Below are 17,930 nucleotides of genomic sequence, written 5' to 3' on the forward strand. Positions count from 1 at the left end.
GCAAGCACTTTCCTGCTCTCTCCTTTATGCCCACATGCGCAAAGGCACCTGGGAGAGAAGGAGCAGTGCTTTAGGAGTCAGTCCTCACTCTGTCACAGGGCCTGCGGGAGGTTCTAGAACACACCGAGTACCCAAGCTTCTCTGATTTCACTTCCCCATTAGTGATGATTATGCCGAGGCTTAATTTGCCATCACCAAAATGGTGGGGGGAGACTTTATCATCTCTGTGGTTCCTCCAGCTCCCACATTCTGTCGTCCTGAGGTGGAATGGGCCTCCCTCTCCCATCTCCTGAGCATTCTGTGCCTCTACAAAAGCACTTTGAGCTGACTGCCTTGTTGCAGAGTTATTTGCTTCAAAAAAATGGATTGTCAAATGAATGAACAAATACATGACTGTGAATGGCATAGAAAGAGCAAGGGATTTGGGGCCAGGACACCTCACGTCCTGTCTCAGTTCCCCAAGGACTATAGGTGTGATCTTACTCAAGTGAGTTAAACACTTCGAACTACTTTCCCCACAGGTAATAAATATTACATAAAGGATCAAATAAGACAATGTACAAGGCAGTTCTTTGTAAATTATAAAGGGAATGAATATTTACAGCCTATTGATAGCTGCCAGGCACTGTGCTAGGCAATTTATGTTACATGATTTGATTAAAAAGAAAAAAAATCATTTCCACATCCCTGATGGAGGCTAGCACAGGGCTCTGTATTTATAACTTCATTTTCTTTCACCAAGCCTCAGTGTCTTTACCTATAAAATGGGGTAGCTAAGATCTATGTGTTGGGGTTATTGTGGCAGCTAACTAAGAAAAGTAAAGTAGTACTCATCTCTGTATCCCCATTTCTAACAGAGCTCAGCATATAATAATTGCTCAGGAAATCATTTTGGACCCTAAGTACAGAGTTACCTGTTGCGACCTGTGTCTGTGGTGGTCACAGTCTGTTGAGCTGACAATTAATGCCCTATTTTGGACAGGTAGCAACATCTGTTCCTTCTCTACTCTATGCCTCCTAGTTTCTCCTGGGTCCTGGTCATCATCTCCTCCCAGAGAAGCTGGTCTGAGTTCCGTGCTTCTCCCCTTTGCACTCTTGCCTCCGAGCCGTGTTCTTAGCTCTCTGGCTTCCCTCCCTGCTCTCTATGGTGTTGTACAGTAGCTGGGTGTTTGTAACAGAGGAAGCTCTGAGAACGAAAGCCAGTACTCTCTGCCCGTATGTGTGTATAAAAATATATGCCTGTGTCTGGAGAGTTTGATAAAAAGAATTCCACGCTTAGATTCAGATAAAGGTAGTGAGGACCAGAGGCATAGAGATTTCTGTCCAGGATTTCTGAATCTAAGTGTGGGTTGCCCCCCTCCATGACATGCAGTTGTCTTCCAAGCCCTTGATCTGGCTGCGTCCCAGTACCTCTGTCTAAAGTTAAACAATTTTCCAATGTGTGGGTTAAAAATTTTCAGCACAGCACCCGGCGCTGGCTAGTGGAGGACCCATTTTGAGAACTGAAAATACTTGTACGCGTCCTTAGGCTGTGGCAGCTTCCTGACGGGTAATTCCAGCTTGCTCACAGACTGGAGAGGGAAACTCTCGAGCCAGCAAAGGGAAGCCTGCCAAACTGGAAACACAAGTGGCGGAGAACAGATTCCATTCTGGAGCGTGACAATCACATTAGTTGGTGCAGAGGGAAATCACACAGCATCCGACAGGGATGTGACATGGGTGCTGGGACGGCCAGCAGCAGCCACCGGGCTCTGTGACACATTCGGTAACAAAGGTAGGCATGACCAGTGAGACCCCATCCTGCCGAGCACCAGTAAGCAGGTCCACTGTCAGTGGGAAAGCGCCTATGTGTGGGCTCCCCTAGAAGTGAGGGGGTATAAAAACTTAAGCATGGCTATTGCTGACACCAATTTGCAACGGAACGTAACTCAAGCCTCCTTAATGTCCTTGGTGTTTCTAATGATGGCAAGATGGATGTTCACTGATTTAGTGCTGGCCGGGCCCTGCCAAAGGTTCTATCAATAAAGGACTTATCCCTTGCCAAGTCATTGCAGGACAAGCTAGGGACATGCTGCGTAGCCAGTCACTTGTGTCTTTCTCTGGGCTACATTAGGATGCTGATATCCACCTGGGAAGGTCCAAAGTCTCTGTCATGGTGTGGTAAGGTCCTTCACCAACTGGCCCCAAATCATGCTTTCAACTCCTGCTACTACTTCCTTCCAAGAAATCTATGCTCAGGCATTCAATTTTCCAATGTTCCTTGAAGGTACCAGACCAATGAACATCTTTGTACCTTTGCGCATGCTGTTCCCTTTGTGTGAAATGTCTCCATTCAGCCTTGTCGCCCAGCAAACCCTTGTTCAACCTTCCAAACCTGGCACAAACGTCACTTCCTTTGAGAAAGTGGGCACGTAAACTTCTGTTTATTGACCAGCTCTGAAGAGCCACGCAGTGCTAGGAGACTTGCATGCGTTGTTTCATGTATTCTTAAAGCAATCCTGCCGATGTAACATTATTTCCATTTTATAGATGTGAAAAATGAGACTCAAAGGACCTCAGAAACTTGTCTAAACTTACTCAGCTAGTAAGTAGCAAAGACATGATTCAATCAACCAGTCAATCAGTTAATTAATCACCGAATCGTGGTTGTGCTCCTACTGTGTTCTAGATACTTTGGTTACAGAAGAGGAAAAGAGAGACAGAATTGCTATCCTCATGTAGCTTACAGTCTAGAAGCAGAATGATGTACAAGTACCTGTGTTCCCAAAGAGAGAAGTCAGATGGCTATGGATTTAAATTCACACTGTGTGAATTTCTGCTGCCTTTGAGGCTTCCTGAGGCAAATTTCTTCTCTGTCCCCCGAGCCTCCCTCTGTCACCCACTTGTCACCCCTGCTGGTGAACTCTGAGAGCACAGAGGTATGCCGTATTCATCTCTGTGTCCTAAGCATTCTTCACAGGCCCAGCACCAAGAGTGTGCTCTGAGAAGGCTTGTGCAGTGTAAAGAGGAAAGGCCAGTGGGCTGGCTGGGTGCCAGGTGAGAGGACGAGTGTGCAGACCCAGGGCTCTGGCAGACAAAGCTTTCTCCTTACCTGAGAAATATCCATGACAGAATCACAGCTGAGGGGCCGGGCCGAGGTAAGATCATTGGAACCCAGCAGGGTGGAGATGACCCCATTCTGATCAATGCGTCTGATCATGGTGCCATCCACGAAGTAAATCAGCCCAGACTTGTCCACTGTGATACCTAAGGCAGAGAGTTCAGTGTTAAAGGTGGTGACAACCCACATACTTGTGGAGCCTTGAGGGTTGACAGAGCACGTCCCCTCTGTGATTTGATTACATCCTCTGCACTACATTTACTCCCCTTCTAAAGACAAGGAGATAGATGCCTAGCAGTGTGGAGTGACTTATGCAAAGCAGGGAGGACTCGAGTCCAGGTCTTCAGATTCTCCAGGGCTCTGGTTCTCCCACGTTGCTGCTGCTGGAGATTCTTACCTATCACCTTTGCTATCGACTAAAATTGGACTCTTAACTTCTGGGGGTTCGCTAGGCATGAGAGGTAGCGGGTGGTAAGGAATATCTTTTTCAATATCAAAACTGTGAATTATTTAAATTTACCTACTTCTGAAGACCTGTAATTATACTAATCAAATCCCCTTTTTGGTAACAGTTTTTCTTTTCTTCGAAAATAATCACTCTTCATGTTTTCAATTGCATTACTATTTTGGTTTCATTGGTCATTATAGAAGTATAGAGCCTAAAAAAACAATCCTTTGGATCTGTGTAGGGAATACTGGTAAATTTCATTTCTAAAAAAAGGCACATGGAAGAGAGGTGTCAGAATTAGTATTCACATCACCCATTCCATTCGCGAGACTGTCCCACCCCTTGACTTTCTCCCTGACCAGCTGTGTGGCCTTGGGCAAGTTACTGGATATCTCTGCATGTATTTTTTCAGCTGTTACATGAAGGGATTGTTCTGAATCTGTATTTCTCAGTCTTGGATATGTGTGAGAATCACCTGGGAGCTTGCTAAAAATGCACCCTCCAGGTAGCTATTTCAAAAACATCTCAAGTGGAGACTGAGCACCTATCTATCTGTCTGTATTTCTGACAAGTGCCTTGGGTGATGATAATACCAAGCAGAGTTTGAGAACCACTCTAGTAAATCAGGACTTCTTAACCAGTGATGTGTATCAGAATTACCTGAAGAGTTTTGTTTTCAACAGATACCTGCTTGGCCTCTCTCCTGGAAACACTAATTCAGAGTGTTGGCTGGGACTGGGACCCAGGCACGTATTAAAAATGCTCCCGGGTGATACTGACTTCCGTATTAAAAATGCTCCCGGGTGATACTGACTTCCGCCCTGGGTCCAGAATCCCAAGAGTTAGACATACTCCTACCAAATCAAGGACTGCTTCGGGGTGCTGGCACTGAGCCATAGACTGCACGTGCCTCCAAGGAGTGCAGTGCCTAGATGGGGAGGCCCCGCAGTGAGTCGGTGTCACGGGGAGTGCCCCCAGGGATTGGCAGAAGCCAGAGGGTTCATGATGAAATAAAGAAGATTCTGGCTGGTTTTATTCCATTCAGTTTACTCTGGGGAAGGAACTAAAAGAAGGGGTCAGAAAAAGCTGTTCAGAGGTAGAGACTTGAAGCATAAGCTTTCCAGATGTATAACCTTGGCAAGTCACTTCACTTCCAAGTCTCCATTTCCTCATCAATAAAATGGAGATAACATGTGACTTGTAGCAGTTAGCCCTCAATAATTTCATGACTTACATGTACTGTGTGGGTGTCAAGGCCCTGGCTCTGGGGACCCATGTATCTAGGATTGGCCAGCAGGGTGGTTTAAGACACCCAAGGGCCTGTGAGGGATGAAACCCCACTGGACCCAAGTTCCTCCTGCCCCCTCCACAGGCTGTTCAGGGCTGGAGAGTGATTTCACATAGAGGACCAGGTAGCCTCCAGGCAGGGAAGCCTTTCTTTGGTCCCTGCCTAGAATATAAGTAAACTAGTTACATTCCTTAAGGACCAAGACAGGAGTTTTCCTGTCTGCCTGGCTATGCTGTCTTTCTCTTCCTTCTGCGAGGACTGATGAGTGCTCCATGAACAATCTGGTTTCTTGTTTACAAAGTCGGCTGCACAGACTAATAGAAATGATCTGTCCCTTGATTAATTACTTCAGTGTTTTCCTCTCCTTTGTTGTGCTAAATAGATGAACATCTTTTCTCCTCCCTGCTGCAAAGGGTCTGCATATTGTGGCACCCCTGTCACTTCTATGTGCGGTAATTACAGGCTTTTGGGCAAGTTTCACTGACACTATATATGCGTGAGACGGTGTGTGTGTGTGTGTGTGTGTGTGTGTGTGTGTGTGTGTGTGTGTGTGTTTCTGTGTGTGTATGTGCTTGTGTGTGTGTGTGCATATGTACTTGTGTGCATGATGAGAAGGTAGAGAACACACGTGTGTAGAGCAACTGAGAAAGACCCGGAGAGAGTAAAAATTATCGGAAAAAACTGTCAATTCTAGGAGACTAGAATGTTGTTAATTCTAGGAGAGGAGAATGTTGCAACTGAAAGAGGTCTCAGGGATCACGTAGCCTAATCTGCTCATTTACCAGTGGGAAAACTGAGGCCCAGAGGAGGAGGTCACAAAGTCAGTGAGTGGCAGAGTAAAACCATAATGCAGGGTCCCTAAATGCAAGCTCAGTGTTCTCTCTACTCCATGCTACACTCTCAGTATTAGGAAATCATAATTAGGAGGGAGATTAACCATAGATGTCACGATATTTACCTCACAGAGTTACTATCCGACCACTCTAGATATGTGGTAGAGACATATGATATGATATAATACAATATAATGTAACAGCTATAATAGAAATCACTCTATGGGATGTTTATCACGTGCCTGGCACCATTGTACTAAGCATTTACATTCTTGATAATATTTAATGTGTACCACAATTGTACACTATATCTCCATATCATAGATGAGGGAAATAATGCTCAGAGAGGTTAAGCAACTCACCCCAAGTCACACAGCTATTAAGTGGCAATGTCTGAATTTGAACGCAGGTCTGCCTGATTTCACTAGTGTCTAACTGCTTTGATTTGAAACCAGTCCCTGAAATCTGGCACTATTTAATAATATAATCACTCATGTCATTTTTATAGGGTGCCACATGAAGTATATTAATTTTGATCCTCACAATGAAGCTAGGAGGTGGACACAGAAGGTATTATTACTTCTATTTCATTAATAAGGACCCTGAGGCTTAGAAACTATAGGCAACGGGCTTTAGGGTGAATGATGGCTATTCATTAATGATGGCTGCTCCTCCTAAAAGCCCTCCTAGTCTCCTAGGCACAGGGACTTCTCTCAGTTTTGGACTTGTATGCACAGTTCTTTCTCCTTGCGTCTCAGGAATATTGCTTCTCCTTGCTTCTCTCCCATATCAGAATGACTCACGTTCCAATCTTATTTTTCTGCTACAGTGCACTTATCTATGCAACCAGAGTGCACTGCATACTTGGTAAGTACTTAATGAATAAGTGAGTGAAAAATTGTGATTATAGGTATGAAGAGGCCCAATTCTTTATAGGACTCAAAATTGAAACAGCTAACCCACCCTAGAGCATAGGAACATGTGCAGAGAGGACAGACTGCAATGATTTTATAAAACCATAATGTGACAGAGCATCAATTCCCAACAGTAGAGGACTGATACATAAAATGATGGGATGTCCACTTGATAGAATACTATACAGCCATTAAAAACGAGTACAGAGAAAACTAATGCCATGGAGATCTGTTCACGACTTATCGGTTAGGAAAAAAGTTGGTTACTAACACAGTTTGTTTAATGTGATCTCATTTTGTTTGTTTTTGGTGAGCATTACATGCACACAAACACTTAGAAAAAAAGACGTGTAGGAAAGACAGGAAATGTTCACTGGGAATATTTCCAGCAGGTGGGATTATGACAATTTTAATTCCCCTTTGTAGAGTTCTTGGTAATTTCCAAAAATTTTTGCAATGATGACATGTATTTCTTTTGGAAATGAAAAACACCCCAATAAATGTTACTGAAAGTGTTTCAAATGAAAGGCCTTACCCCTGGGGTTGGTAAGTGTGGCTTCAGTGGCCTTTCCACCATCCCCGCAGCGAGTGTCATCGAAGGGGAGGCACTGGTCACCTGTCCCCGCGACCACCTCAGAGTTCTTGACAAGGTCCTTCACCACCACGGTGGACTTGATCTTAAAGACCCGCCGGATGTTGGTGTCCGAGAGGAAGACGGCCCCACTCATAGGATCTGTAGCCAGGTAGTATTTATGTGCTGGACTGTGACTGGAAAACAAGGATATGCCAGTTGGTGAGCACTTTCTTCTTTCCTATCAGGTAGCCAGAGATGTACAACTTCAATCCAAGCAAAAATGTCTTATGGGAATGATGTCTTCATTTTGGGTGGTAATTCACCAATTTTTCTGATCCCTGTGCTTGGTCTAACTCTGCCTCCCACCCAACTATTAATGCCAGTGCTGGTGATGCCCAGCCCAGGGCCACGCCCATATCAGGTGCTCAACACGTTTTCGTAAAAGGATTACCAGCGGGGCTTACCATAGGTAGCCTGTAAATCCAAGCCAGAAACGTGAAATGGCTTGACTTTAAAAAACGCTCTAAGAGTCTGACACACAGGCTCTTTTCCCCCCGAGTTTTGACAGCAGCCACAGGCCTTCTTGGGACTGACTGATAAGACCCTGGCCACGTCTGACTCCCAGGGAGCACCGACACGGTCTTCACTTGACATTCCTGTTATACTTATAGGAGCCAGTCATCTCCCGCTTGCCGTCAGATATAAATGCACCACAGATTAATTTGTGTTTTGCATCAACGTCCAAGGAAAAATAAACGAAACACTGGAGCACTGCTGATGATGGTTGTGTTTCTGGAAAATAGTCATAGAGACAAGGCTATGCTAACAGAGGAAAGTGAAGTCAGACCATGACTGCACAGAGGCAGTACAGACACAGGGCGCTGCCTCTACGTACAGGGTGGGAAAACTGCACAGGCTGTGGAATCAGGCCAGTCTGGGTTCCAAGTCTCGGTCTGTCATTTCCAGGTTCTGAAACTTGAGCAGATTACCTGGCCTCCTGCGCTTCAAGTTCTCTCCATCTGCGGAAGGGGCATGTTAACAGCTACCTGGTTGGTGAATTGGGATATTATGTAAAATCACAGATGACAAATATTTAACATCATGTCTAGCACCTCATAGGTACTTAATACCGTGTTTCCCCGAAAATAAGACCTAGTCAGACAATCAGCTCTCATGCGTCTTTTGGAGCAAAAATTAATATAAGACCCAGTATTATTATATTATATTGTATTGTATTGTATTGTATTGTATTGTATAGTATTGTATTATATTAATTATACCCAGTCTTATAGTAAAATAAGACCAGATGTGTTGTGCTGTGTTGTGCTGTGTTGTGTTGTGTTGTGTTGTATTGTATTGTATTGTACTGTATTATATCATACCGGGTCTTATAGTAAAATAAGACTGGGGTCTTATATTAATTTTTGCTCCAAAAGACGCATTACAGCTGATTGTCCGGCTAGGTCTTATTTTCGGGGAAACACAGTAATCTTAACTATTTTATTTACTAGTCATCATGTTTGTTTTCGCACTTGGAGGGGACTACACAGTAGGACTTTTGCTATCACATGGTACTGATTTACTATTTCTTTCAAGTCTAGGCCATTGGAATAGTACTCACAACTCCTGGGGAGCTGTTTTCTGCTCCTGTGCATGGCCTGATTATCCACAGGCCATCCGACTGCATCTCAGTACTGACAGCCCCTTCCAAGTCTCGGGAACGTCTTCTGATAAACAGGAATCTCTCTGTTCAGGCTGGATGGCCTTGCTATTTTCACTGCACGCTGGGATACACTGTGCCAGGGGATTCAGAGGGCAGAATGAGCCACGCCTAGAGCACCAGCCAAGTAGGGGTACTGTATATCCCTTCAGGATGCATGTCACAGGATCAGAAAAGTCTAGAAAGAAGCTATTTTGCATTTTATCAGGCATGTAAGTTTTGGGTCCATTTACAAAACATACTTTTACAGATTGGTGTTTTTGTTTGAATTGCATATGAAGACTGGGGCACTTTAATCTTTTCCGCGTCAAGATCTCTGAAGGTATTTCTCTAGCCCTGTCCGTCATCACAACCATCCATTGCTTGGAACAGTGTCTTGGGAACTGGCTGCTACTAACAGGGTCTCCAGACCCAAGGCTTTCCTTCGTTTCCTCTCCCCAAATTTGATGAAGATGACATGATTTTCTTCAACTGCCCTGCCTCAAACAGAGGGAAGGTCTTTCTGCCTGCAGCTTGGATGCTCCCTAAGCCATTCTTCCCTGACCTACGCCGAAGACCAGGACTGCCCATTTCTTACAGGCTAAGTTCAGGCTCCCCAGCCTAGCAGCACACAGGGCCCTTTGTGCTCTGATGTTGCTCTATCTTCCCAGCCTCCTTCCAGCCACTTGCTCACAGCAGCCCTGTACTCCAGCAATACTATCTGTTCCTCAGCAGGCCTTCGTGCTTCTTTGTACCTGCTGCTCCCGCTCTGTGGGATGTCCGTTCTCCTTCCCTTTGCAGCCTGCTGAACTCACTCTTCAGGGGTCAGTTCAAATGGTACCTTTCCTGGCCAAACCTTCCCCAACCTTACTTCTCTGTGCACTGAGATTCGTATCCGTTCATATCTGGATTACAGCGCACTTAACATAATGCTGTAGCTTTTTATTCAGGTGCCTGCCTCCCAAATCCGACAGTCTATACTTGAAGGAAAGAGACGGGATTTTATTCAATTTTGTAATTTCCAGTGTTCAGTTTGGTGCCTTCTAGCTCAAAGCAGCTGCTTGCTTTCAGTGGATGGCATCTCCATTTTGTTTTTGTTCATTTAAGAGGCATTTTCAATCAAATTACTGAGTTTTTCTTTTACTTCTTTTTTTTGTGTGTGTGTGGGGGGTAGTAACAGGGGAGATGTCCTGTTTATCTTGAAACGTCCCCTGTGACTTACCCTATAATGTGGCACAGATTTAATCTTTCCAGGTGACACTGATTCTGGCTAGATAAAATGCAGTGACCTTAGATCCTACTCTGCAACGCTAGAGCAGCCTTGATCTTTCTGCTTTCCTGATGACCACTATGAGGTGGGGGTGATTATTTCATTTCTTTGTGTATCACTCAGATAAACTGGTGTTATTTACCTTGGCAGAAAAATGTACCCCTGAGGGAATATGATGAGGGGCCCTGTCCACTTAGATTAGCCCCCTAAGTTTCTGGCTCATGTCTTCCTGCGCTGCCCCAGAGAAGTGCCACTCACGTGGAGCTTCTCAGATCAGTGAATTCCAGAAAAGGGTGGTATTGTCAGGATGGTTCCTGAATCTGTAAATGCTGTGACCCCATCTTTGTGTCCAAGGATAAATTTGAAGTCTGGCAGCTTAGAAGTTGTGGGTTCTAATTTGGGCAAGTCACCAAAATCATTCAAGCTGTTGGTCCCTTAGCTGTCAAACGATTAAGTCCCTGCTCTGCTTTGCTCACCGGCTTGTCATTAGGATCAAATGAAATTATACATCGCAACAGCCCTTTCCAGTTGGCAGAGCTCTTGGACTGTCTTCAACTCACTTCTTTCTCATGCCACCTGCACTGGGAACAGCACCTGGCCCTCTGCTGGGAGCAGTGCCACCAGTCCTTGGAGAACAGCTGCAGACACGACTGTCACTGTTAAAAAAGCATCTGTTGCCACCTCTGGGTGCCTATTCCATTCCGGATGCTATGCTAAAGTTTTACATGCATGACCTCACGTTCCTCAAAACCACCATATAAGGCAGGTGCTTACGTGACTTGACCAGGGCCAGAAACTGCTAAGTGATAGGATGGATTTCCAGCTCCAATCTGCTGGACTCCAAAGTCTGTGTTCTTTTTACTTCTCCACACTGCTTCTCAGGGTCTAGAGAGCTCCACTCCCCTTATTCACCGGAAAGTACCTGCTCACCTCCTGAAATTCAGCTCAAGCATTACCTCATCTGTAGTGCCATTCCTGGATTCCTGGGTCCCCCTTACCCCACTGGTACAATTGGCCACTTCCTTGCTGTGTTGTCACTGGATCTTAAGCAGACTGTACTTTTAGTACCTCCAGCACCTTAAGACACTTTTCTGTTTAGTGGTCTGTCTCCTCTGCAAGGGCAGGGACGGGCTTCGTGTCCCTGTCGCTTAGACCTGGGCTGGTGCAGAGGACGTGCTCCAGAAAGGTCTACTGAATTTAGGAATCAGTGAGTGAATGACCATCTGCCTCCCTGGGAGTGTACACAGGAAATACCCACTGCTAAGAGTCTTAGCGTGATGTTTCTCAAACATGGCTCCACATCAGATTCACCTGGAAAGTTTAAAAAAAAACACACACACCCTGACCCATAATATCTTAAGGGTCTGGGCATCTGGACCTTTAAGATCTCTCCAGGTAACTCTGAGGCTCAGCGAGATTTGGAAACCATATCCTTAGGTCAGTGCTGTTCAAACTTTAATGTGCTTATAAATCACCTGGAAATTTTGTTAAAATGCAGATTTCAGTTCAGCAGTTCTGGGGTGCTGCTGCCTTAGTCTGCATTTCTAACAAGTTCTCAGAGGATGCCAGGGTTGCTTGCCTGTACTTTGAGTAGCAAGGCCTTACAATACTCTGTCCACCCTAAATGCATGAGAGGGAAGATGGTCTAGGGCTGGGACCCCACGCCCAGTTCTGTGGCAGGGATGAGTCTGATCCTATTCTGCTCCTGAGCAGGGCTGGCCACAGACTAGGATTGCAGCTCTGTTCCCAGATTCTGCCACAGGACCCACATTCATTCTCTTCCCCTTCCTTAAACATAACCTTGGCTACGTAAAATCTTAGGGACTATAAGGGTATATCGTTCCTGAAGCTAATGAGCTAAGACAAGCCTTACTCTGCCCCCTTTCTGGATGGTGTAGGGAATTTCCTAGGAGGAGCTGTGAGCCCAGGAGTCTTTGAGATGAAAGGCGATCTACTCCCTGCTTCTGAGTGAGAATTCTCCCTTTGTCTCAGAGTAAGGTCTGCCTTGTACAAAAGAGCATCCTTTGACCAGATCTAGAGGCAGCCCTGGCAGAACCTCATTCACAGGTTTTTGGAACCAAGTGGGGGAGAACTTGAGTACTAGAGCCACACAGACAGGGTTTCAAATACCAGTTCTACCACCCACTTGGAAGGCGACTTTGGGCAAATCACTTCATTGCCCAGAGCCTCAGTTTTTCATCTGAGAAATGGGGATAATCACATTGACTTCAAGTGGGTATTTTGAGGACAAAATTGTACAAAGAATGTCAATCTCTGAGTAGGGTACCTGTTTCATTAAAAAATAAAAATGCCCAATTAATGGTAGCTGGTAACCTTCAGAAACCTCCAGAATATTTATGTTACTACATAGTGGAAAAGCCAAGTATGGCAGAGTAAATAATGTCCCGTCCAACCTATTTCCTGGGGGCAGTTCAGGGCTCTGTTAGAGTTAACATAATACCGTGTTTCCTCGAAAATAAGACCTAGACGGACCATCAGCTCTAATGCATCTTTTGGAGCAAAACTTAATATAAGACCTGGTCTTTTTTTACTATAATTTTGCCCCAAATAATTTACTATATTTTGCTCCAAAAGATGCATTAGAGTTGATGGTCCTCCTAAGTCTTATTTTCGGGGAAACACAGTATGTATAGCTGGGATTGATGGAGACTTGAGTTGAAATGTACTTCTGAACAACAGGCTTCAAACATTCCTCCACGACCCTAGGAAAGAGATCTGGGAAGAGATGAGGATCTTTGTTCCCTGAGGGGTCTGCAGAGGAAGATGCTGAAAGGATTAGGGGTCCCTGAACTGAGCATGCCCAGCATGGTGGCCTGGCACTGAGGGTGAAAAGGCCAAAGGCAGAGATGAGATTGCCCTGGGGAGCACACACGCAGGCTCAGGGCACCAGCCTGAGCCAAAGGCTATTCCTGGGAACAGCTGAGACAGTAAGTGCTAATGAAGAGGACACATTTTCAGAATTTCTTTATCCATTTATGACATTTACAGACTGAGGAAGGGATTTGCCAATATCCAGGTGCCTGTTAAAACCAGAACTGGAACCCAAGCCTTCTCACTCGGGATTGAATTTAGAAAACCTTAATGCAGGAAAAAATTCCTTTTTTCCTTCCTGCCTCGGTTCACTTTAGAAATATTAATAGTTTTTAGCACCTGAGAAAACAATGACTTGAGAGAGGGCAGGAAACAGGCTTTGAAATCATACCATGGATACATCAGAAGATCACTAAACATCAGAAAGAAAAGGCACCTAAACCACAACTCTCTCAATTTACAAATGATGATATTAAAAACCAGAAAAGCTAGTTGACCAGCCTAGTGTCACATGATGAACGCACAGCAAAGCTGGACAAGCACCCTGGCCTCCGGACCCTTCCCAGCTAGGTCCCCCTGGCGGTGTCTCAGACGGTTACTCCCACTGATGGACGGTTTTAATGTTAAATGCTAGGTTTTCACCCACGATCTCCTTAGGAAGTTCACTTCTGTGTTTTCTGTAAAACTGAACTTGAGGGCACATATCAATGCATAGTTCAGTATCACCCATGCAAAGCTCTTGAAAATCTCTCTTAGATTTTAGTGTTAGGAAAAAATCTTCCTTCTATAAGAAGTAGGCATATTTTCCCATTTCTGATAATGCAAACCATGAAAATAACTATGCTTCCCTGTTTAGTCTGACTGCCAGGAAGTTCAGAGTCTGAGTTGATGTTTGATCACATATATGTACTTCCACCAGTTTTGTTCCCAAATTCTATTTAGTTTACTTTAATGCATGTGTCTTTGGTTGTAAAAGGATTGGATTCTTTTTTGGGAAAGATGGAGACATCATCATCATATAATTATTATGCTAATTTATTATTAGTAGTAGTATTATTACTACTACCACCATCACCACCACCACCACCACCACCACCACCACCGCCACCACCACCACCACCACCACCACCACCACCATTTCTGGAGCTCCTTTCTGTGCCTGGCACAATGCTAGATACTTTGCAAACATCCTCTGTAAATCTTCTAACAACCTCCAAGGCAGATTTTATTAACCTCACGTTAGAAACTAAAGCTCGGAGAGATGAAGCCATTTTTTTGAGGTCACACAGTTGGGAGCTTCAGTTTTCTCATCTGTAAATTAGATGTATCATGAGTACCTACTTTATAGGGTAGTTTGGGGATAAGCTGTCATCATCCATGTAAATCACTTAATCCCTCTCAGCTATGCACTAAATGCTCTATACATGTTAACTATTATTATGCTCTTAAAATAATATATACAAGAGCATATGATTTTACATGAATACTATACCTAATTATATAGATATGGATATTATCATTATTGGATTTGGGGCCTTTCTGCCTCTTTCTACCATCCTAAGACTTTATTTTATCCCAACTATCCTCCACCCCATCTGCCACTTTGATCTGAGGCATATGTGTATAACAGAGAGCACTTCTGTAACAGTACAAGCCATAGCTTCATGTGCCCATGGTGACTTTCAAGTCACACAAATGTGTGTGAGGCTGGGGGACTCTGAGGTGACTATTACCCAGGAGTCAGATGAGTGCCACCATGACAGGTGACGATGACAGGCAGACATCTCTCCTTGTGTGACTGACGAGGCCCACTTCTGTCTGCGGCAGTGTGATGGAGAGCCTACATGACAAATCTATTATGTGACAGAGTTCCTATTTGGGGATTGCTTTCTTTGGGTGGTCTGTAGGGTCTGGAAATCCTCCTCCACATTTTCTTTGCTGGCAAATGATCTGGAGGGGTCACCTGGCATTCCAGCCACCTAAGCTGAGGCACTGGGAATGCCCAAAGAAGTGCAAATCGAAAACCTGTCTTTTTCCAGGTTCTTGACCTGATCTAGATACTCTCAGGACTTCCCATTGTGACCATCAAAGTCACTCAACACAGTTAGGATGATGTCCTCATTTATCCTAAGAATAAGCAGATCGCGGTGTTCAAATTACTATGCCAACGTTAATTTTTCCCCCCACATTTCAGTCTGTCATATCCACAGACTCCCAAAGTAACTGCTGTGCTTTGCTAGAAATTAAAGGAGTTCAGGTTCTCGTCACCCGCACCCACCATTATTAATGACTTCCTCTCATTGTAACCGATTACTCCCAATCAGTTCCAACCACACAGGATTCATTTGCCATTGAGCCATCTTAAATTGACACATGCATCTTACCATACAGCATGCAACAAGGCAGAGGAGAGACAGGAAATTCTCCACTGGTTGGCTTACCTATGTCTGAAATCTTTATTTCTGACAGAAGACAGGAGAGCAGGGAATAGAAGAAAGAATGAGGTGTTAGCAGCAGGGTTAGAAGCATTATTAGCAGCCTGAAAACTTGACAGCAATGGTACTGTACAGTGCTCTAATAAATAAAGACTTAGCAGCTGTGACACTGATATATTTTATATTGGATATTGCTTGTCAGTGAGCTCACTTACAAGCAGCAACGTATCACAGAAGAGGCATGGTTTCACCTGCACCACTACTGCTGACTTCGGGGAAGAGGATGAGGCTGACACAGGCTGCTGCTTTCACCAGGGCTAAAGACAGAGGTTAGAACAGTTGACTCCCTCCTCCTCACACCTCCCTCCCACCCCCGACCTCCCAGACAGAGACACATTCCCAGAGAATACATGCTCTCTGCTATGTTTCTATGTGCACGTTGTCCTACATAGAGTTATCGAAACTTGCATACCCCACCATGATCCTCTTCTAATAGAATACAGAATTGGAGATATACTATGATTAGAGGGGCAAGGTAACAGAGAAACAGCCCTGGGAAAAAGACTGGAAGAAAATATAGCAAGATGATAATATACTGGTAAATTAATTTTTCTTCCCAAATTTCATTAACTTCTCCATTGCCTACACACTGTCTTCTATGATCTCCCCAAAACGGTGGGAGGTAGACATGGAAAATGAGATCTCTTATTTGAAAGATGTGAAAATGGAGTCCCAGAGAGGTTAACTGTCTTGCCCAAAGTTGTACTGCTTCTCTGCTAAGGTGGGCTGACCCTCCGATCCATGGTTTTTCCATCGGAGTGTAGGAGATGGAAAGACAATATGAATAGTTGACGGAAACAAATACCCTCAAGGGTTCCTTCTTCCTTGGCAGATGTCTATGTCAGTCAAACTCATAAAAGAGAGAAGAAAGGCCAGAACAACCCATCAGTACCTGGTTCTCATGTAGCCTATCTGATTTCCTGTGAGTCCACAGAATGTGAACTGCTAATTATTTTCATGGCCAAAGACCTCCTTCGCTTGTCCCTGTGTTTGAGGGCAAATACTAATACTCTCCTCTTGAGGCAAGCCTTCCCGTCCCTGCACATGTGCACTGTAGAGGGAGATTCTCAGCAGGCATTTACCTCCATTTAACTTAATACTTTAAGTTAAGTATTAAGCCAAAGTCACCCTCATTGGGCCAGGTGACAATTCTTTGGGGAGGCAGAGCTGCACGATGGCTTTCTAGTTTTGGGTCCACCATCCTAGAAGCCTGACTTTGGGCAGGTTCTTTAAATTACCCGACTGTCCTTTCTCTTGTTCGTCAAGGGCAATTGTAATAATTATCTCGTTGAACTCTTATACTGGGTAAACAGTAGGGCCTCACAAAAGAGTTTCCATTTCCCCTGGCCATTTTGAAGAAGGGCTTTCCAGCTCAAGGGCCTGTCCTCACATGGACCCCAGTCCAGGGGAAAGAAGTTGTGAAGAACGTGGTGTAATTTCTCCTGAAAGGGAGAGCGGGACTGCACTGTCTCTAACCACAGCTTCTCTGTAACCCAAGAACTCACCCTGTGACAGTGCTATGGTTCTAAAACAATCTGGTTTAGGGAGGCATAGAGGAAATCCAACACATCAGGCCCTTCCCCGAGCTGTAAGTGTGGCTGTGTTCCATCACTCACGGTCAGGATTGGGGAAAGAAGAGGCTGCCTCGGCTGGCTCTGGAGCACCTTGGGAGCAGAGAGGCGTGGCCTGATTTTAGCCTGTGGGCCTTATCTCAGTATCTGGCAGCTGAGGAGAACTGCTCCTCACTCTGATGAGTGGTAACTAACAGGGCCAAACTTGGTAACACTGGCACGGGGGTTGGGCCATTGTGCCGTCCCTTATCCTTATAAAAAGACTCACGTGACTAATTCCAGTCAGTTTGGTGCTAGGAAGCAGAAAGGAGAATCAGGGGCTTGCAAGGGGTCTAATTCTTGGCTGCCAGCAGCCTTCCACATCAACTGGATGTCACCGTTATCTCCTAAGACAGTGGTTTGCCTTCACTGTGGTGCCCTGGGAAAAGCAGCACCTGCTTCCCCAGAATCCTCAGCCCACAGTTTAGCCTCCACGCTGGGAAGTGAAAAAAGTCCCAGAGTCTGATAGGTGAGGCTCTGTCCTTCCCCCTTCTCTGGGCCCAGTGGGTAATGCCAGGTAATCCTAATGGCAAAGGGGCATTATTAGGAACTGTGAGGAAGGCATCACCTTACATACCTCAACTCCAGGATGTTGGTGACATTCCCAGAGGGGAAGATCCTTCGGATGTAGTTGAAATCTCCCACATAGAGGCTCCCGTCGGAGCCACACGTCAGGGCCACGGGGGCCAGGAGCTTGTTGCCGTCAGCAAGGCCGTTGCAGCTGGGGCAGGAGATGCTTCTCCGGCGCCCATTGCCCATGACGCTCCCGATGACAGGGGGCTGCTGAGACACGAACTGGTTCTCTCCATTCCCTTTGTGCAGGATACCTGGGAGAAGGACAGAACAGAATCACCTGTGGAACAGGAA

The 17,930-nt window shown here is 45.2% G+C and overlaps 1 protein-coding gene across 11 annotated transcripts in view; it reads right to left on the reverse strand.

Moving 5' to 3' along the window:
- Positions 1-17,930, reverse strand: part of TENM4 (teneurin transmembrane protein 4) — a 985,233-nt gene that overhangs the window by 42,037 nt on the left and 925,266 nt on the right. For 9 of the 11 annotated variants that reach the window (XM_081062099.1, XM_081062105.1, XM_081062104.1 and 6 more), the window contains 4 exons: positions 17,641-17,890; positions 15,400-15,420; positions 7,119-7,351; positions 3,092-3,246 (listed from right to left, as the gene is read on the reverse strand). In XM_081062099.1, the coding sequence (XP_080918225.1) occupies positions 3,092-3,246; positions 7,119-7,351; positions 15,400-15,420; positions 17,641-17,890 (659 nt within the window). The remainder of the gene's footprint in view (positions 1-3,091; positions 3,247-7,118; positions 7,352-15,399; positions 15,421-17,640; positions 17,891-17,930) is intronic. The other 2 variants (XM_081062102.1, XM_081062100.1) reach the window with 1 other exon arrangement.

This window comes from Rhinolophus hipposideros (assembly GCF_964194185.1).
Source record: "Rhinolophus hipposideros genome assembly, chromosome: 10".
Classification (NCBI taxonomy): domain Eukaryota; kingdom Metazoa; phylum Chordata; class Mammalia; order Chiroptera; family Rhinolophidae; genus Rhinolophus; species Rhinolophus hipposideros.